The sequence below is a fragment of the Pelodiscus sinensis genome, chromosome 6 (assembly GCF_049634645.1).
Source record: "Pelodiscus sinensis isolate JC-2024 chromosome 6, ASM4963464v1, whole genome shotgun sequence".
NCBI classification, from domain to species: Eukaryota; Metazoa; Chordata; order Testudines; family Trionychidae; genus Pelodiscus; species Pelodiscus sinensis.
This window is the reverse complement of record NC_134716.1, coordinates 6,082,841-6,103,840: the sequence shown is the minus strand read 5'-3', so window position 1 is coordinate 6,103,840 and position 21,000 is coordinate 6,082,841. Positions and strand designations below refer to the sequence as shown.

At 43.9% G+C, this 21,000-nt stretch overlaps 1 protein-coding gene across 7 annotated transcripts in view; it reads right to left on the bottom strand.

The window, feature by feature from the left end:
• Window positions 1-2,867: 2,867 nt before the first annotated feature.
• ZNF462 (zinc finger protein 462) overlaps window positions 2,868-21,000 on the bottom strand; it is a 108,971-nt gene continuing 90,838 nt past the window's right edge. For all 7 annotated transcript variants that reach the window (XM_075931371.1, XM_075931370.1, XM_075931367.1 and 4 more), the window contains 5 exons: window positions 20,490-20,626; window positions 14,903-15,126; window positions 11,312-11,444; window positions 8,219-8,333; window positions 2,868-5,486 (listed from right to left, as the gene is read on the bottom strand). In XM_075931371.1, coding sequence (XP_075787486.1) covers window positions 5,282-5,486; window positions 8,219-8,333; window positions 11,312-11,444; window positions 14,903-15,126; window positions 20,490-20,626 — 814 coding nt within the window. In that variant the 3' untranslated portion in view covers window positions 2,868-5,281. The remainder of the gene's footprint in view (window positions 5,487-8,218; window positions 8,334-11,311; window positions 11,445-14,902; window positions 15,127-20,489; window positions 20,627-21,000) is intronic.

Here is a 21,000-nt window from a genome sequence, read left to right as displayed (position 1 = left end):
TTTCAGATGATCAACCAGCCTAAAGGCCATGTCTTCACTACTGGGAAGAACAACACTGCCACAATTTATCTTCCGGAGTTCTACTAAAGGCCTGCTAAATCGAACTCAAGAGGGTTCCCCCATCAGCGCTAGTCCTCCTGCTCCTGTCAGGAATAAGGGAAGCAGACAGGAGCGTTTGCTGCCATCGGCCTCCCGCTATGGGGATCGTGGGTAAACTCGAATCAAGGTACGTTGACTCCAGCTATGTAATTAACATCTCTTAATTCAACCTTCCCCTTTAGTGTAGAGCTCACTTAAGTGAGAGAAGAGATGGGAAGAGAGAGGTGAAAAGATCCAAATATGCCTTAGAGCAGTGAAACTGAGGCCTCAATGATTCAGAAGCCAAGTTAGTGATCAGCACTACCCAAAGGAGTCACAGTAGAGTGACTCCATTGTTTCATTTACTGTAGTGCTATATCACCTTGATCGATCGGCCCTTTAGCTCTTGTAGAGATTATACCGATCACAACACATTTTCCATTCTTCTCGTATCCTGGCCTTCCTCCTCCATGTGCGGCAATGTCTTTTCATGTTAAAATCTTCCCATCTCTTTGAAGGTCGGCTGAGTGGTCGTTTCAGTTTCCCAGGGTACCAGTTGCTGACAGCTGTGGCCCATCTATTGTCAGTAAACCTCATGATATGCACGGCCCCGTTACATACTCATATTTAAATAGCATGACTAGGAAAATAGAATTCTTACAGCAAAATGACTGGCCAAATATTTTATCAACTACAACTGGTTAATAACATATTAACCAATCAGGGTCTTGTACTAAGATTGTTTAATAATTAAATCAGTTTTTTAGAGCTGCAGGAGACACATTCGAGAGCCCCTTGTGACTCGTAAACTGTAGTCTTAGTATCACTGTCCTAGAGCATTGTAGCCTGGTGTGTAGAGCCCTGTGCAAACTGCAATGGGTATGGTCAGCAATAACGTTGCCACAAAACCAAATGTGTTCTTAGGAAACCAGGATTTTGGTAATGCTTTGTTTCGTCAGACTAGGACATACCTTTGGCACAGCAGGCCTTAGCTGAACCTCTTGAAATATATTATTCTGACACATCCTCTCTCAGCCACTTTCAGTTGGCCTGATGCACACGAACTGTGGAAGTGCCTATGGCATCAGCCCACAACGACTGAGTAAAAGTATTTCTGTGGCTGGGCCAATATAGAGTTCAGTTTGTATTTAAAATTTGCCCAAACAGCTATGTAAGATTTCTACTGATTGCGGGATCCAAATGTCCAATTTTCCATGGTTAGGCTGAATGACGTAATGTGGCTCTGGCTTTCCTTAGGCCCTGTCTACACTTACCGGGAGAGCAGGGCTGCAAGAATTGATCCCCAGGGATCAATTTAGTGGGTCTAGTAAAGACCCGCTAAATCAACTGCTGATCATGCTCCTGTCGACTCTGATTCTCCACGGGATCGAGAAGCTTAAGAGGAGTCGACGGGAGAGTTTCTCCTGTCAATCGCTCGTAGTGGAGATGCTATGTTAACTCGATTTATGGTACTTGATGCTACCTATGCTACTCATGTAGCTGGAATTGCGTTCAACATTGGTCCCTAGTGTAGACCTGGCCTTAGCTAAGGCTGCACAAAGAGAGACAATGACTGAAGGAGCTTAAGTGCATTGGGCTAGATGATCTCCCTTCACTCTGCTGTCTGTTAAGTCACTTGGATTTACAATGGTGCAAGACCGGTGAGAACAGGACGTTGGAGGGGTTAGGGACTGGAACTGCCAGAACGAAAAGAACAAAATCAAAGCGAAAAGGAAACCTGTCCTCAAAACCATGGCATCCATGACAGATGACTGGCACAGATGTGAGCTCCCAGAGGGCCTGACTGCTCTCCAGAAAACCAGTGTGTCACCCCCAAGTTAAGAAAGAAGGACCTTTTGGATGTTCTGTCTGTACTGAAAGGCAGAAGAACAATACTACTAAATACTCAGTTTACTATACAGCAATGCGTTTCCTTTCCCTCCCTCTGCTTCCACCCCAACACACATACTTCACATTTTTTACTACAGTGGTTTGGCTCACTGTTTCCTAAACGGAGTTTGAATTCAATTTAGGCACTTGAAATAGCTGAACTCTGAGAAACACTCTGCTCTCCGGTGCAAACACAGAACTCACACAGAAGCTCAAGGGGTCATATTTTTTCTCCTTTCCAGCAGTATGAACCGTGGGTCATGCCTCCAAAGTGAAAGGAGTTACACCATGTTAACAGACCGGCAACTTTCTATCCATGTAATACAAGACTAGACTTTGCTCCCCATTCTCTCAAATACACGAGCAATGTTGCTGCTATTAGTGTTCGGCAACTGGGGAAACAATTACTTTTACAAATTCAGGTTAGCTCAGCGATGGAAGAGATAAGAGTACGCAGCGTGTTGTATTTCAGTACAATAGACAAAGAAAATAATAAGAGGTGGAGAAAAGCACCAAGAAAGATGGTGCAGAAATCCTTTGAGGTGCTGTTTTGTTTTCTGTAGTTCAAGGCAATATGTATCAGCCCAGCACATGGACACCCATCAAAAAGTAAACACTTACCATTTATTTCCAATGTATTAAAAAATTCATGGTTGCTGAGGAAAAAAAAAATCCAGCTCAGTTTTTAGTCCCCCGTACACAGTCCTTGTTAGATTCTCAGCAGAAATCCAAATGTAAAAGAGCCAGCCACAATGTGCACAAACTGTATTTGCCCAAGGTGAAGTGGGCAAAGCAAAGTCAGTTATGTATCTGAGAGGCCTTCAGATATTGAAGGGGACAGATAAATCAGTAATGGAGACCGTTCAAAAGTACTTACGATAGAACTACACACACACACATGCTTTTAAAACCTTTTTATTCATGTTCATTGCCTTTAAAAAAAACCAACTACCCAACCCCACCAGTGCAACAATTCAGAATCTCCCTTTTCCCCCATCAGTAAGCAGTCATTTAAAATCAGGAAATAGTGAGTACTGGAGGCGCTGGGTTAGCATTTTGCTATTTATTTCCTTCGGTCAAACTCTGAAAAAGTCCTCTGTATAAATTAAACAATGAAAAAAATGTTATTTTCAATTCTATGTCATTATTACAGTTAACAGAATTCATAATAATGCATCTAAAATGTGGTGTCCACAATATATCAGGTATACATGGGGGGGGAGGGGAGGGAGAGAGAGAAAAAAAAGAAATATATGACATTCTAGGCTTGTTAAAAGGATAATGGTCCCATATTTTTATTAACAGGTTAGCAAAACAAAATCCAATGGATTACAATATTTACATGTTATTTGAAAAATAAAGTAGTGATAAAAGCATGTCACAATCATTTATTTCATTTTTTTTCTTTTTTCATTTTTGGTAACCATTACAAACACCCAATCCAGGTATGGAACTGTTTAAATACATTTGAAATGAGGCCAATTCAAAACAAAACAAAACAAAAACACAGACACAAAATGTGTATTTATACTTGTCCCTCTGCTGTGTTTTCCACATGATGCTCCCTCCCACCTCCAAAGAAAGCCTGCAAAGGATGAATCCTTAAAAGCAAAACCACCATGCTTTTCAATTAGCACGTATTCCACAAATGCAACACTTTTGCCAACTATTTTATGTGACGCTCCGTGGGACGCTGTCTTCTCACCAGCTTCCTGTCTTTTCCCCTCCCTCCCAATACAATCCCCCTCCCGCCCTCCCCGCCAAAACAAAAAAACAAAGACACATGCATTTCTAAAACTAGGTTTCAGTCAAGTACTTTCTACTTTTGGGAAAGAAACTCTTTTGTTCACAGTCGGAACATTACCATGGGCCTGGATCCTGTTCTCCTTACTCAGGCTAACTCAAGAGTGCAGGATCCTTCCACGTGGCTGTAGATTCCTATTTCTTCTGTGCTGCTGCCACCATGCTAAGGAAGGGGGGAGGGGGAAAATAGCAAGTCCCATCTTGACTCGAGTTAGATTCACACTCTGTGTTATGTAACTATTTCACCCCTCCCCTTTGCAAAAACATGTGTTATCAAAAACTCCCCCCCCCGCCCCACCGCACGAAAACAATAAAGAAAAAAAACACACTCCACCTACGAAAACGGCAGCCAATCTTAACGAAAAGTTACTGGTGTGAGACTGATCAATGTTAATTTGACAAGCAACAGAATGGTGACGAGGACCTAAGTGGCGGGTCCGCACGCTGCATAGCTGTGCCGTAAGTTTGGTTCTTTAGTTTAATTTTTTTTTAAAAAAGTTAAACTTCTTTGTTATTTCCGTATGCTTAAAAAAAACGTTGTTCACAAGAACACGTCTCCTTCCCCTCCCCCTTGAAAAAGAAATTGTTTTACATGAGAAACTTAATTGTGCTGTATTTGTAACACCTCCGGCGGATAGAAAACAAACATGTGGCAAACAAAACCGCACAATCAGTCACATGAATCTATCAAACCCTAAAATTATAGTTGAATACTAACAAACAGCTTACCTGGAATAAAGGATGACAATTCACAAACAGTTATCTAGGAATTAAAGTCTCTCTCTCTCTCTCTCTCTTTTTTTGTTTTTTTTTTTACTAAAATAATTAAAAAAATCACAGTATTTTAAGAAATAAAACCCACAATGGGATTTTAAGCACAATTTGTTTTCCTTTCTTTAAAACTTCTTTTTTTTTCTTCCTCCATTCACCATCTCAGCCAGCAGTCTCTCTACATTTAACCACAACGACAACAGGTAGTACTGACAATGCAGAGATTTCCCTTGGTTAATTTTGAGGTACTAAGAAACAGGTGACTGTTTTAAGCAAAGCAGTTTGTTTTTTAATCCTTTCTTTTCTTTTCTAAAGCAGTTGCATTCAGTCTTGAAAAGCGTAATGTATTAAAACTAGAAAAACGCACGGAAATTTGTGCGCCAAAAAGTTGCCCCCCCCCCCTTCTTCCACGCTCACGACGCTTCCGATCTCAGACAATCCAAGTCTCCATTGCAAAGCACATTGTGTAATGTCGGAACACGGGAAGTTGCTTCGTTTAGTCCAAGATGAATGTAACTTCCCATTGTCAAAAATCCAGAAGAAAAGATGCAGTGATGTAATGGAGCCCACTTATTCCATCATTTAAATAACTTTAATATACACACACTCACACAGGTACCAGTGCTTTGAAAATAGATCATTCAGTCCTAAAAGCAGCTTTGTTTCTTCCTTTAGTCCCCCTCCCCCCCAACCCCTTTCATCACTGTTCAAGTAGGTTAATTAAAATCACACCAAATGCTTATTCGTTTTTGGCCTCTGTGTTCTCATGGAGAGATTTATCGGCAGCCACACCAAGGACTGCAGTTTCATTCTTGTGGGAAAAGTCCACCACCATTTCCTGACTGCCTTCCTTTTCTTCTGCTGACGGTACCTTAACGTTCTCCTCGGTGTTCTCCTTCAGCTGTTCATCCTCACTGGTCCCACGCTTACTTTCATTCAGGGCCCTGGAAATTTGAGCAACAGAAAGTGGAGAACTTTACGATCGGACCCACAGAAAACAAAGCCCTCCCTTACCTATTACCGAGAGACTACAGTTAGCCAAACCACCAGCATCTAATAGGGTACATTAGCCTTGTCTACACTTATCAAGAGATTGGTGCTGCACGGATTGATTTAGCAGATCTAGTTAAGACCCACTAAATGGACTGCTGATTGCGCTCCACACCAGAGCCACCATGAGCCGATACTTCAATTACCTGATTACAAAGAGTAAGGGGAGTCGATGGGAGAGCGTCTCCTGCTGACTCCCTGCAGTAGGGACATTGTGATACCTCAACCTAAGGAACGTCGACACCAGCTACCCTATTGACATAGCTGGAGTTGTGTGTCTTAATTTGACATTGTCTCTGTAGTGTAGACCAGTCTATAAGGCTTGCAACAGGTCAAGCGAGGGAAATGAAATACTAATTTTTGTGTATCCATAGAGTTGGATATTTTGTACGTAGGGTTAGCCTCGAATATTTTAAATGGTCAGGCGGGGTAAAAATATTTTAAAGTAAAATAAATAAAATTAGGGGCTGCTGAACATAAGGGGCAGAAACAACCCCAGATTTGATGTCTGACCTTTTCATCCCTGAAAGGTCAACTTACCCTTATTCCTTGGGCTCATCATTTGTATTAGAACTGGTCCCGAAGTGTGCTAGGCGTGTGCATTTTTAGACAGTTCTTCCCCGAAGAGGGAACAATCTAAAAAGACAAATGGCTTTTGAGCCATTCAAGTGCCTAACAAGCTGCTTTCTTTAAACTCGGCACATCCAGTACAATTCAAATGAAAGTTAAGCCCCACTGTGCTAGATCCTGTACAAACACAAATTGGAAGCACTGTAGGATGGAGGCTCTTATCTAAATTGACAAGATCAGGGGTAAGAAAGCTGAAGTATCTGTAATTCCCAAAAGTAGGGTTTTCATACATCCAGGGGCTACGAGACATGGTCTCTTTTTCTCATCTTCCATTTTCTGTCCAGGTGGATTGTTCAAATAAGAGGCAATGCCCAAGTTTTTTCCAGAGTAGCTGTCACAGTTCAAGAATGCCCCGATTAATCTATCCCTGCACCTGCAAGTAACTGGTCCATTCCCCTGCAGCCACAGCCACTGGATCCCACCTGCCCCAGGTCTTGGCTCCCAGCCTTGGGGTACAGGGGTCCCACAAGGACCAGCCACCCAACAACCATGATTGTGAGCAACATTTTCCTCCTGTTTCCAATGAGTTCCCTATGAGCACCCCCCCAAATATCTCTTCCAGCACCCCCAGACACCTCTCCTGGTATATACACCTCCCCCCAGCATCCCCCAAATATCCCTCCCAACTTCCTCCCCCTCCAGCAACATCCTCTTTTGGGGAACCTGAAATATGGTAATCCCTCCCCCCCACAAGAGGTCATCAGTCTAGCAATATACAAAAACTAAATCAACGTGTCTTCTCAGTGTCAGCAATGGTGCAAGAGCTCTCCATTCTGAAGCAGGTAAGGAGCACTGAAGAGATTTTAGACAAAAAATTCTCAAAGTAAAGTGAAAGTACTAAACACCACAGCTGACTGCACTGTCCTATGCAATAAAAGACTGTTAGCAATGAGTGTACAACACAAATATTTCCTATTATCTCAGGGTAGGACTGTTAGAGAGAGGTCCTCTCCTTGAAGCATTCAAACCTTTTGTGCATATAATTTACTGTAAGTTCAATATCACTGTTCCGATATAAAGAGTAGAAAGGGAACCTGAGTGGAGCTCATGTAGAAGGACCACAATGATTTGCAGATACCTTCAATGCTGGCCTATGAGCTCGTAAATGGCAACAGTAATTTCCAGCTTCATTAGGTCAATCAAGAGGTATTCAGATCAGGAAGACTTTAAGGCCATGTCTCCACTTGCCACGGTGGAGATGGATCTTCTGGCATTTGATTTAGTAGGTCTAGTTAAGACCCGCTAAATCAAATGCTGATGTTTCTGGTCAGTGCCAGTACTCCTTGCAATTGCGAGGAGTAAGGGAAGCTGACGAGAGTGTTTGCTCCCATCGCTGTCCCACTGTGAAGATAGCACCAAGCTCAGCTTAAGGTAAATCAACTCCAGGTACATATTTTACATAGCTGGAATTGTGTGCCTTAATCTGACCTTCCAGGCCTTGGATTCGGAGATCAGGTTTGGGACCAATCGGGTCCTATGATTCAACTTTGGATTAGATGGTACTGAATTCTTGGGAGATGTCCACACAGGATTCTGGACCAAATGGTGGAAGTTTCTGAAGATGAGCTATCCTAGTTAAAGGTCTTCCATCTTGGCCTACATCTCAAAAAGAGGTTCAGGTGGATTTGATTCAGTCTTGAAGTTGCAAGGGAACACTCACATCTGAGGGTCTGACTATTAGATACTCCCTATCCAAGACAGACTAAGATTTTAGTTCCAATCCTTTTCGAGTACCATAGTCACCCTGGAATTCTGGCTCCATAATGTTAAGCCAAGAAGAGACCATTTTAATAATCTGGTTTGACCTCTTTTTAACACAGAAAAGACAATTTCATACAATGACCCCTGTGGCCACCTACTAGGATTATTTGTTGACCTCCCTGTGTTTGCCTTCACTAGTTCTTTTTTGGGGGGGAAGGGAGGAAAGGGAGGGAGAGGAACAAAGATCTACTCTAGCCTTTGGATGTGATAGAAAGTAGCCTATAAACACACTTACATGCCGTGTCTCAGCACGTGCCGTTCCCACTCAGAGCCCTCTGTAAATGACCTCCCACAAAACTCACACGGAAAACGCTTCTCAGGAGCACCACTCTCAGGAAACATCATGGAATCTGGGAAAGAAGAACAGAAAGATTATTCACGGGTCCATCAACATTATAGCCAGAAGGGACAGTGACAATCACATCCTCCTGCTCTCCTTCAGAAAGGAAGGCAAGGAAACGCTTTTGAAAAACAGGGCTCAACCTCGCACCACAAACAAACACACACACGCTTTGCAGCTGAAGAGGCCTGCTCCTCCCTCAAAACATGAAGCGATGAAGTTTGCTACCCACAGGAGCACCTCCTATCTCCACATTTCAGTGGAAGGACAACAGGTCTGCCTACCTCAGAGTTCAAAACCAATTTTATAAGGGAAGCTTAATGTGGAAACAGCTTGTCCAAGACACAAATAAACACAACTCGAAATGTGTTTTCCAGTCACAAAGCAAATCTTAGGCTATGCTCTCCTTACAGTAGACATCTGATCCCACTAGATGAGTCCCAAAGTACAAAGCGGTGCTTAATACTATTCTGCAGGGATATTTAACTGGGTAGGAGTCTCCTCCCATCCTAAGCTTTTACTCAAAATGCCACTGACCTGATTTGTAGACGTGCCAAGCAACCTACCACTTCAACTGAAGTCAAGGGACGTTGTGGACACTCAGCACTTTGGAAACTAAGCCCTTTGTGAATGGAGGCAGCTTTAACAAAAGATGAAACCTTCGCTCACAAATTAAGAAGATCGCCACACAAGCCATTAAAAATAATTGCAGGGACTATCTCGGTTGATTCTTTTCACTGGAAATGAGGCAGCGCCATCTGTTCAGGGCATTAATTCCTTAGCAGGGATTATCTTGAGCAAGAAATCAACAGAATGTCTTTCTGACTCCTCCCCAATGACACAATGAAAGAAAAGGGATTTTGCTTTGTTCCGTTTTGATCTCTGTTCGCCTGGTTGCTTCACTTTAAAAAAATGTAGCCCAGCCATGTTGAAGTTGTGAACTCAAAATCACCCCCGCGCGCACGCTCCGTCTCCGCCGGCATGTTTCGTACAAATGCGCAGTGCAACAAGTTGGCAACCTTCGTCAGCGGTTCACATTGTGGAGGGAACGTAGCTTGTATCCTTTTCTCCTTGAAGGGGAGCTGGCTTCAGATTTCATAAGAGGCAGCACTTTGCTGTCTGGCTAAGACTCATGGGGTTAGATCCTCAGCGGATGTGAATCAGTCTAGCGTCAGTGGTGCCAGGCCAGTTTACACTGGCCTGTAAGCCTGGTCATACACACTTCTGCATGTGATACAAGTTCATAAGCATCCCTCTAAACACCTCAGCTCTGTACTGGGGCCAGACTGCCACCTATTTAGGGTAAGAAGTTTGGGAAGCAAGAGAATGCACCTAAGGTACAAGTAAGCCAACAGGACATTTATTCTGGGTCTGTGCAGAGGAGGTGCAGACAACAGACCTTACTTTGTTCAAATGCCTGAGGGGGATTTACACTTGTCATTCCCATTAATAGGCATGACTATTAGGCTACGTCTAAACTACAAGCCACTTTTGAAAGACAGCGTCTAAACTGCAACCACTTCTTTTGAAAAAGCGAGCTACTTTTTCGAAAGAGAGCACTCAGTCTGGATGCTCTCTTTCGAAAAAAGGCGTTCTTCCTCGTAAAATGAGGTTTACCGCGGGTGAAAAAAACCGCTGCGTTCTTTCGATTTAATTTTGAAAGAATCCCGTAGCAGTCTAGACGCAGGGGAAGTTTTTTCGAAAAAAGTTCACTTTTTTTCGAAAAAACAAACAAAAAAACCAAAAAACCCAGTAGTGTAGACACACCCTTAGGAACAAAGCTCCGTTGCCAAAAAGTGGTGGCCATTTTTATGCTAATGAAGTGTGGGAGATTTAAATCCCCGCTTCATTAGCAAATTCGGTATGTCTAATTTACATTCTTCTGGTGACAGAGGGATGTAGTCTAGACATACCATCTGAGTGCAGAAGGTGGGGGCCCTGGTGAGACTTTGAAAATACCTTGCTTCTATAGGCTTCTGCTTAAAAAAAAAACCCCAAAACAAAAAAAACCTCCCCAAGGTTACAGATTCCCTGACAGTGGGAGGTAGGCTGCTACCACCATGTGAAACAACCCCTCTCTTAAATCTCCAGGAAGAAATCACAGCCAGTATGAACTATCCTATCTGTCGCCATCTGGAATTTGGGGGAGCCATGTGATGGATAGGAGGAGTGCTGGCCTTTTCTGAATGTCCTAGAGTTCAGTAACCAAAGGATTAAACTCAGGTAGCCAGGAGGTGTTGGCAGAGAGCCAATGGGGGAAGGTGTTGAGATTTGAAATGAAAGAACCCTGCTTGCTTTTTCTTCTTTGTGTGGTAAGCCAGGAGTTGGGGGAACAAGAACTGAACCAGGCAGAACTACCATGCCTGCGCAGGCCTTATAATTTGAAATTGACGCATGATGTCTCAGCAACATTCTTAACCAAGTGCCCATCTGTAAGCAAGTCAATTGTCTGACTGCAACCAAGAGGAGGACTCACATTGTAAAAGTTAGGCGCATGCATATGCATAAATACGTTGCTGAACTGGGGTCTGGATAGTAACGTGCTTCCAAGATGGAGCACTTTGCTACTCTTGCTTCCCAGCTGTCAGCCAGTCTGAACCTAAAAAGGGTTCACACATAAGGGCGGGGGGAGAGGACAAAAAGCTAAAGAAGATCAAGAGAAGAAAACGATGGTGGTCCAAAAATAAGTTTCTCCCCTAACTTTGATCTCCCAAAGGATTAACATGGAATAGCCATGTTGCAAGTGGATTACCAACATACAAATTTCATAGCCCTCTGAACTAGCGTGCTCCAAAACAGTCTACTCACATGTACAAAAGACTTCACTTGCTTAGGCGCTTTTTCTCAATACGCTTCTTTTCTATTGGGCCTTTGCTGCCATGTATCCATGGTTCCTGAAAAAATCTGTTGTGGAATCAATGGGTAATCTTGTTCTTGAGGCTGCTGGAGACATTCCTATGCCCCACCTGAAAAAGAAGCAATACTGACCTCTCTCTTCAGTCTTGGGGCTCATCTCCTCTTCCTTTTCTTCCTCATCACTGCTGGAGCTCTCCGTTTTCCCTTTCATTTGTTCCAGCTGATCCAAGTTAACCCGGCCAACCAGCTCAAAATTACGACTCACCTTAAAAGAAACAATATAAACATGGATTAACAGTCATGTCTATTTAAAAAAAAAAAAAAAAAAAAAGCCCTCTCTTTTCAGAGTAATAGCTGATGAGTAAAATTTGCCAGAGGCCATTTCTGCCAACACTCTGTCAAGTTCATATTCATTCCCTTCAAAGACAATTAGACACCCAGCTAATTGTTTCTCAAGTTTTTTTAATACAGCATTTCTTCATGCTTTGCCTTGCAAAAATCTTGTCAGCTGAGGAATTTTCCTTGGTTTCCCCCTACGGGTAGGTATTAAACATAAATAATAAAATAAATAGTAAATAATAAAATAATAATAATAATAATTCAGAACAATAACAACAACAATGGTACCACCATTAACCCCCCAAGCATTCTATAGTCTTCATCATTCCAAGGGATTACTAATCCTATGTGGAATAATATTAATATAGCATCACGCTAGAAAAGCAGAATCCTTTGTGAATGATTCATTCAGTTTAAGGCAGGGAGAGGGCTCCTTTACTATTCTCCACTCTGCCATCTGAGAGAGTCCATTTTCACTCATTAATAACAGATTAATTTTCATTACAAAGGGTTGCTAAGTGCTTTACTAACTGATTTACAAACTATAAAGGGAGCACTTCACCCAGCAGTCAAATTCAGCTACCCCTTAGGTGAAATGTGCCAGCTATTTCACTGTTCACGGCAAGAGCCGGGAACAGCTTAGAATGGGGAGTGGAGAACCTGCGAATGCAGCTGAAGTGGGGCACAGAGAATTACAACAGGGGTGCAGAATACAGTCACCCAAGATAGAACACCACCAGGACACTGGGTTAATACCGTTTAAATGAACAGCATCCCTGGGATTTTTAAATGACCTCACCACTATTGATTGAGACAGATTTGAAAGGACAGCATGAAGAGTAGCACCAGCGTTATGCTAAGGGTCACAATGGATACTTAAGAACAATTTGCACCTTCTCTATCTGCTTCATGTAGCATGAACACTCTAATTCACTATTTTTCTCCCTTACTTCTCCTCCCACCCCAGCGCCCCTATTTATTTTGGATCTGGACTTTTAATATTCCAGTCATCTGAAGAAGTGGGTTGTGCTCACGAAAGCTCAGGATACCATCTACAAGTTTTGCTGCTCTTTAAGGTGCTGCTGGACTATTTGTTGTTTTTTAAGTTTTTCCAGTTGCAAATTAACTCAGCTGCCCCTCTGAAGCTTTTGTAAAGCACAAGTCACTTTACAGCTGAGAAACTTTTACCAAGTGAGGTGCTTTCCTCTAGGCAAATGGCAACATTGTCAGAGAATACCAGAAGTGAGACAGAGCATGTGCAATGGAACCAAAGCAAGAGCTGTGCTATCCAGCTCCATGCAAGCACAATAAACCAGAATTTCTGATCTGTGTTGGCCAGCTGACCCCCTACCTGGCTTCATGTGGTTCCCCCCAAGCAGCGACAGGACCCTGCTGCTCCTAGGCAGAGGATTGGCCATGGGGTGCTGTTACCCCTTCTCTGACTGTTGGTTCCACAGCTCTGATTGGCCGGGTACCGTGACCAATGGGAACTGTGAGGGCGGCACTAGTGAATAGAGCTGCCTGGCCATGCCTCTGCCTAGGAACAGCAGGGACATGTCACCGCATGTGGAGAGCTGCCCAGATCTGGCACCCCAAAACACTTCTTGCCCCCCAATCCTTCTCCCTGAATCCAAACTCCCTCTCAGAGCCCGCATCCCACCCTCCCTCCAACCCTGAAGCTTCTCCTGCACCCAAACTCCTTTCTTGAATCCAAACCCCACTCCCTTTCCGGCACTCTGAACCCTGTGACCCCAGCCTGCAGCCCTCTATTCCATCCCAAACCCCTAATTCCTGGTTTTATCCCAGCGCCCGCACACCCAGACGGCACCTCACTCCTTCCCACACCCAGCCCCCTATTCCATACTAGTGTCCATGCCTGCACACTGAACCCCACATTTCTGGCCCCAGGCTGGAGACTGAACCACCAGCCCAGAGCCAGCACCCCCTGTTCCCACACTATGCCCCTGTCTCACCCCGGAGTCTCCTCTTTAGTTAACCAGAGTATTTGGCTAACTGGCACCCTGCATTCCCCCAACATGCTGTATAACAAAGCTTTTACTGTTCTGGGGTTATGTATATTATGTCCAGGCACAAGGCAAATACATAAGGACAAGGGTAAAATCTTTGCACAATGAAGCACCCAATCAAAGTCACGGGGAATTGGGAATCCTGGCCCAGGATCCAGGCTGTGGTTGGGGGTGGGAAACAGGATGGCAGCAGAGCTAAAAAATGTGCAGTGGAGAGAAACAGAAAGTTTCTAAAGCAGCAGTAACGAGAAAGGGAGAGAAACTTGCCAATTATTAACAAGCTGACAAACGGAAAAGAAATGCCTTGCAGTTCACAGAGCTAGTTTTTAAAAATGCAGTGGCATAATTTTGAAAGCCAGACAGATTCTGCTGAGACTTTTGACGCGCCTGTTGTTGGTGACATTTTTGGTTTGTTTAGCAAAAGTAGTGAGAAAACATTTCCAGCAGGGTATTTAACCGCTCAGCTCCTGTTGACAGGAGTTAAGGAAGTAGCTATCTCTCCTTACAAACCCTGACCAAAAATATATTTATATATGTATCCTTAACTTAGCATGATGTACACATGATATATTTGTTATCTTTTCCTTAATCGTAAACCAAAATGTGTTACATAGAGGTCTATAAAATCATGACTGGTGTGGAAAACGTGAATGAGGAAAAGTTACTTGTTCCCATAACAAGAACTAGAGGTCACCAAATGACATTCATAGGTAGCAGGTTTAAAACAAATAAAATGAAGTTTTTCATCACGCAGCACACAGTCAACCTGTGGAACTCCTTGCCAGAGGAGGTTGGACTTTAGCAGTGTTCAAGAAAGAGCTAGATAAATTCATGGAGATTAGGACCATCAATGACTATTAGCCAGGACAGGTAGGAATGGTGTTCTTAGCCTCTGTATGGGTGACAGGGGAGGGATCACATGTGTGTTCACTCCTTCTGGGACATCTGGCATCGCCCACTGTTGGCAAATAGGATACTGGGCTAGATGAACCTTTGATCTGACCCAGCATGGCCATTCTTATGTTCTTAACTGTGAGAATCTCACAACTTTTACGAGACTGGATCCCAGCTTTAATGACTGATTAATAATAATTTAAAAGGGCATATCAATGTTCTACAAACATAAATTCGCAACATACCTGGAATTTACCTGAATATGTATCTGAATGGCCCAGCAGGGGTACCCAAAATTCATGAGGGGAAATGCAAACAAGGTTTTAGAAAATAGTAATCTCACAAAAGAATTACTCTGTCCTTGGGCCATTTCCAAATCTTGAATCACTTACCTTTTCTAAAAGTCAAATCATCACCTGCAATGTGTACACAGTCCCCCAAGAAAATTCTGCTAAGAACTTACTTTATGCTCATCTCGGAGATGCGTGTCCAGCTCCTCCGTGTGTTTGGTCTCGTAGTAGCAGAGCTGGCATTTGTAAGGTTTCAGTTCATTGTGCTTCTCTATGTGCTGCTGTAAGCTCTCATCACTGGAGCAGGTGAAGGTACACTTATCACAGCGGAAAACTACTCCCTGCAAGTATTTTGACAGTTTGGATCGGCAGACTTCAATGGGAACAACTCGCTCTTCTGTGGGGATAAATGGTGACGAGAAGAGCATTTTCATTAAAAAAAAAAAAAAAAAAAAAAAAAAAGCAGCACTGTAGCAAGAACCTTTCCCTTCCCCGCCCTGTCGGGGAAACAAGATTTGCTGTGTATGTCTACCGTCCGTTTACCAGCAAGCAGTTTGCAATATTTTCTTGAGGATAGATAAGACGGCATATGGGAGGGAAGCTAACCTGGACTGGCACAAAGAAAAGCAACTACATTCCTTCCACAAAGGTGGTAGGGCTAATCCTCTTCCAGGCATAGAGTGCAGAGGTCATTTGGAACACCATCACTAATTAGATGGGAGAAAGCAAAAGGATGCAGCCAAAAGTCCAGCTGGCAGAATCCGAGAGATGATGGGCAGGACGTAGTTTACAGCATGGTGGGGCTTTTGGATGGTGGCTGTGCTGAGCATAGGAAGGAAAGAGCCTTTAAATGTTATTGTAGTACTCTAGCCACAGACTAGGACCCCCATTGTGCTAGATGCTCCTACATGATCAACTTTCCAATATAGGTTGAACCTCTCTAGTCTGGCACCCTTGGGTCCTGACCGATGCCTCCCAGAGAATGTGTCGAACCAAGGGAGGTCAATTTTGTCTAGCAGCATTACCTACACTCTCACTGCTTACTGGGCTCTTAGAAGACATTTGGGGTAAATTAGAGCTAAATCACAGCACAGAACACAGAGCCAGGCGTGGTGGGTTGTGAACAAACTTTATGGGACTGCGGGAAACTTGGTCACACCCATGAAAAATGGACATCAGCTAACTAAAGTCATGCCGGACCACAGATGTTGCTGGACCAGAGCGTGCCGGACTAGAGAGGTTCTAGCTGTACTGTGACTTTAAGACTAGAGATTAACGCCCATTTCACTTCCCACCCAAACACTCAATTCTACCAGTTCAGTTTTTCATGCCAACCTGCTGAGAGTGTTAATATAGCTTTCAGATTTTTAGTTTAAATATATAGGGAAAAAATAGTCCATTAAATTTTAATGTTACACACAGAGACAGCTGTGTATATTGTATACCACACACACATACTCTCACAATAGAGTGATCGGCAAGAAATTTCCATGTTTCTGCTCAACTAGAATCCTGAAATTTGGTTCCTTCATCCACTACAGTTCAGTTAATATTGTGTGCACACAGGGGAAATCTCCCATCCCATATCACGTCCCCTACAGGCCTTCATGACTTAACCGCCCTTTTTGAACCAGGGCACGGGAATTTGAAGACTGTCCTTCTGTATGAATGTCAGGTTAGGACACAGCTCAATGTTTCTCACCCAGGAAACCATTCACAACTTATTTGAAAGAAGCAGGCCCAATTCTCAGCTGACAAACGAGTATAGCTGCATGGATTTCAATGGTGTTCTGCTACGCAAGAGGCAGACTTGGACAACGCATCAATTTCTTTGGTCAAGTGGAAACATTGGGTCTTTTGCCTCCCATTTGAAGAAATGAAATTAAGCCTGGTTTCCTAGTAATTTATATGTACAAACAGAATACCTTGACCTTTCCCGTACACCCCATATGTACAGTGGTGCCATCCATATAATAAATGCATTTATCATGCACCTTTGAGATTTTCATGTACCCTTTCTGCCCATTAATCTATCTTTCTGGGACTCATTCAAATACTCTGAACCGTTCCTTCAAGAATCTTTGTAAAACCCCTCACATGCCCCCAAACATTCCCTTCCCCTCACACTACTCCCAAAAGAGTGGCATTTCCCCCAAAGCTGTTCTTGCTAAAAGGCTCGGAACAAGTAAGATTCGCTCGTACACTAGTGACAGTTGTTCTAGCTGTAAAAATGTCAACTCGTGGCCCTTCACAGGGGAAGGAGAAAAAAAAAAAAGGTGATGATGGGAAGGCCACAAGGTAACAGGATGTAAAGCTGTGACATTCAGGGGACATAGAAAAGCTATTTTAGAAGGCTCCCTCCGAGTTCTGTGCATTTGGACTTGTGAAACCAAAGCATGTGGCTTTAAAGCTGCTTTCAGTATTGGCAAAATATCAGCACTTTTCTTCATGTGCTGGATAGGAAAGCAAATCAGAGAACAGCCAGCGTCGTCTGGGCTAAATTAAAGGCTAATGACTGAGCAGGGAACCAGACCTCATTCTAGTGACAGAACTTCCAAGGGCTTTCCCAGGAACAAGAAGTCCAAGAGCAACAGGTTCTGGTCCCGTCAATTCCCTCCCCCTTCAGGCTAGAAAAGGGCACCGAAACCCTGCTCCTCTGTGCCCATAAAATGGAAGCTAAACCACACGGACGAGTAGGTGACACATGGCAGAAGGCTCTCAGAGGCAGACTAACAACATCATCCCATGCCCATAACTTTCAATGGAAAACACACTTCTTGCGTGACCGTAACACGTCATCCCAGACTCTGTCCCAGAATGGCTTTTGCCCAGAGGATGTCTCAACTTCTATCACCACCCATTAACTGCAGTTCAAGAGAGGGGGATGTGCTGTCAGGGTCAGCTACATCCTATGTCATCAGCAGCCCTTCATTTCGATGGGAGCCTCTGGACAACATCTCGACAGAAACAATATTTGTCGGGTGTTTTCACCCCTCTGTGCCACGTGGCAAAGCACTGAAAGTCCCAGCGAGAAGTGGTGGTACTGGGTTGTACACATGCAACGAGGGGGAGAGCAAATCAATACTGGGCCAAATCCTCAGCTGGTGTAAATGAGCATAGCTCCACTGGTTTTATGCACAGTGCCCTTTATTCACCCTCAGCCCCCCCGGCAGCATTTGTGCTTGGACAGACAGCCTGAGACCAAAGTCTTGTCTCCGGAATGGCTTCAGATCCGACAGCAGCAGGGCAGCTGCTCCATGCCTCGCTCCTGTCCAGAAAGGCTCAGCTCTCAAGGCGTGAAGATATTTCAGTGCCCTCTCCAAACGCTGCCATCGTTAGGATCAGACACCATGGTGATGTGGTCACATGTTCACCAGGAAGGACTTGGATGGAGGATTCCGGTTTTCACCAGGCTGGTTTTTAGAGTTTGGATGCTGGGTGTCTGAAAGAGCCACTCTCCATAGGCCCTCGAAAGAGGACATCACCTAAGACTCTTCCCAGACCTGATTATCATTTACCCTAAGGCCTCTTTGCATTGCCTGGATGGTATAAAAGGGCCTTTCTGTAAGATTCACCTTTCTGCAACAAAGGTCACAAATGAAGCGTTGCCTCAGCAGGATGGGGGTGCAGAGAGAGGAGAAGAACTTGGTTAAGTTTGGAAGCGTTTTCCCTCCCTTTCGGGGTGGGGCTCTTTCAGCAGTGGTGACTCTCAGGTTCGTTTCAGGTTTTTTCTGCTTTCAGGTTTCTATTTTGTCTGTCTAGGGATCTATGACAGGAGCACTCGATAAATGGGATACAACTAAAAGTCAAAGCAGATGGCTCTTTTCACAGGGCCAGATCAGAACTGAGATGAAAGATGCTCTGTCTTCTGGAGCTTGTTGGAAAATGGAAACAGAAGTGCAGCACAGCAAGGAGCGCAAATGTGCTAACACACACACACGCACGCACGCTCGCGCTCTCCCTCCCTCATCAAGCAACCAGTCTGTTCTGGCAGCTGAGTAGAGATGCTTCAGTCTCGGCTGCCTCTTGGGCAGCTCTGCTCCACCTGAGGACTCACCAAAGCAGGAGCAGTGCAAAGCAGCTGCCATGACGCCAAGGAACTGCCTCGCAGTTTTACAGAGGAGTTATCTGCTTTCTTCCTGGGTGTTGTGTGGGGGAACTGGCCTAATATCTGCACGCTGCATTGAACATAAGAAGTGCTACCAGTGCATCTTACTGAACATTCAGAGTTTTCCTCAGAAGTCTTGCATGAGTGGAAGGTTTCCAACCAGCATGCCACAACCCATCCTCTTACCTATGCTTGTTGATTCTCATTTTAAAAGTGGTGCCTAATCACATGGCTCAGGCACAAACAGAAGCCAGAATGATTTCACTTGGGCCCCGTGTGTGCTATGGTAACACAAATAAGGAATGACAACTCATGTCAACTATATACCTACAAGGACTCGTGAACTCCTTTGACCCAATCAATGCCCCAGATGTGTCGATAAACACATTCCTCAGCACTGACTGCTATTAATTGTCAAGCTTTAACACTCACTGTATCACATGCCTTATGTGAGTCCTAGGACTTTCTAGGTGTTCCTTCAATACAGCCTTTCCAACAGACGGGAAGACCCATCAACTTCATTGTTTTGATCCTTAATAAGCAGCAGGTTTAAAACAAACAAAAGGAAGTTTTTCTATACACAGCGCAGTCAACCCGTGGAACTCCTTGCCAAATGATGTTGTGACGCTCAGGACTTTAACAGAGTTCAAAAAAGAACTAGATAGATTCATAGAGGTTAGGTCCATCAATGGCTATTAGCCAGGATGGGTAAGGAATGGTGTCCTTAGCTGCTGTATGTCAGAGGCTGGGAATGGGTGACAGGCTGGGCTCACTTGATGATTACTTGTTCTGTTCATTCCCTCTGGGGCACCTGGCATTGGCCACAGTCAGCAAGCAAGGTCACTGGACTAGATGGACCTTTGGTCTGACCCAATATGGCCGTTCTTATGTTCGAACCCGGAAGCAGCCCAGAATATAGTGTAGTGGACAGTGTGACAGTGCTGCTGCACAAGAAGTATCTCCTCCAGGAAAAGATGGCATGTGAAACCCACATTTGCTCAGCATTCATATCATACTCTGAAATTCTGCTTACCCTGCAAACAGGCAGGGTGCCATCACAGTACATGGAGTTGGATTTAGGCAGCCAACAGACCATAACGGTCAGCTGGAATCCCAACCCAAAGAGTCCAAACAGATGTCAATTCCATTAATCGCAGGTTTGGAAGCTCAGAATAAGGCAATCCCTTAATCAGTTCTTTAAAGTTCTTTTGCTCCTAAGAATAGTTGATACAGATGTGGTGAAGATAGACATTCTTGGGAGCTTCTGGGGTGCCCTTTGACAATGCAGATAGAATACACCCATCTTTTAACAGGATATTGGAACTGAGATAAGATAATGAGCTCATTAGAAAGTGTAAGTGTGAGAGAGAGAGAGAGAGAGAGAGAGAGAGAGAGATGGTTGTAAACATGTCTGGTGGCAATTCTAAACAGAAATTTCAAACCTGCTCTCTTTCCACTTTGGTCTAATTCTTTGTACTTCACAGCAAAGAAATAAAATGCCTCACTAAAAGTATGTGCAAGGGTGTGTAGACTACTGAGCACTGCCATGCACACACGCCAATGAAAACTTCATTTCATGAGCCTGAAATAAACAGGCTTTTTGTTCAATGTTTTCTTCATCAGACACAAATACCAATAAGTGACGTCCGTACCTCTGTGCAGGACGATATGGTCAATCATGTTACGTTTGTATTTGGTGTGGTACAGGCAAAGAGGACAGCGTAGGTCTTTGGGTCCTTCCTCGGGAACTACTGAATGCCCAGCTTCCACATGCATAGTAAACGCAGATCTATGAAGTAAGAAGCAGAAGAGACAAATATCAGTATTTCGTAGGTTTACATATGTCGACTCTATTACAGAAGTGTTATCTAAAGTGTTATGGATGCCACTTAGGGTTTATGTACACTAGATAGTGGATCGATGCTGCAGTGATTGATCCACCAGAGGTTGATTTATCAGGTCTGCTTAGACATGATTAATCTATCTCTGAGCACTCTCCCATCTACTTTGGTACTCCTCCAGGATGAGAAGAGTAGCAGGTATTGGTAGGAGAACAGCCCCTGCTGGCCTCATTGCATGGAAGAAACCACAGTAAGTTCAGTTATGAAGTTGCATAAGTTTGATCAAGTGTGTGTGTGTGTGTGTGTGTGTGTGTGTGTGTGT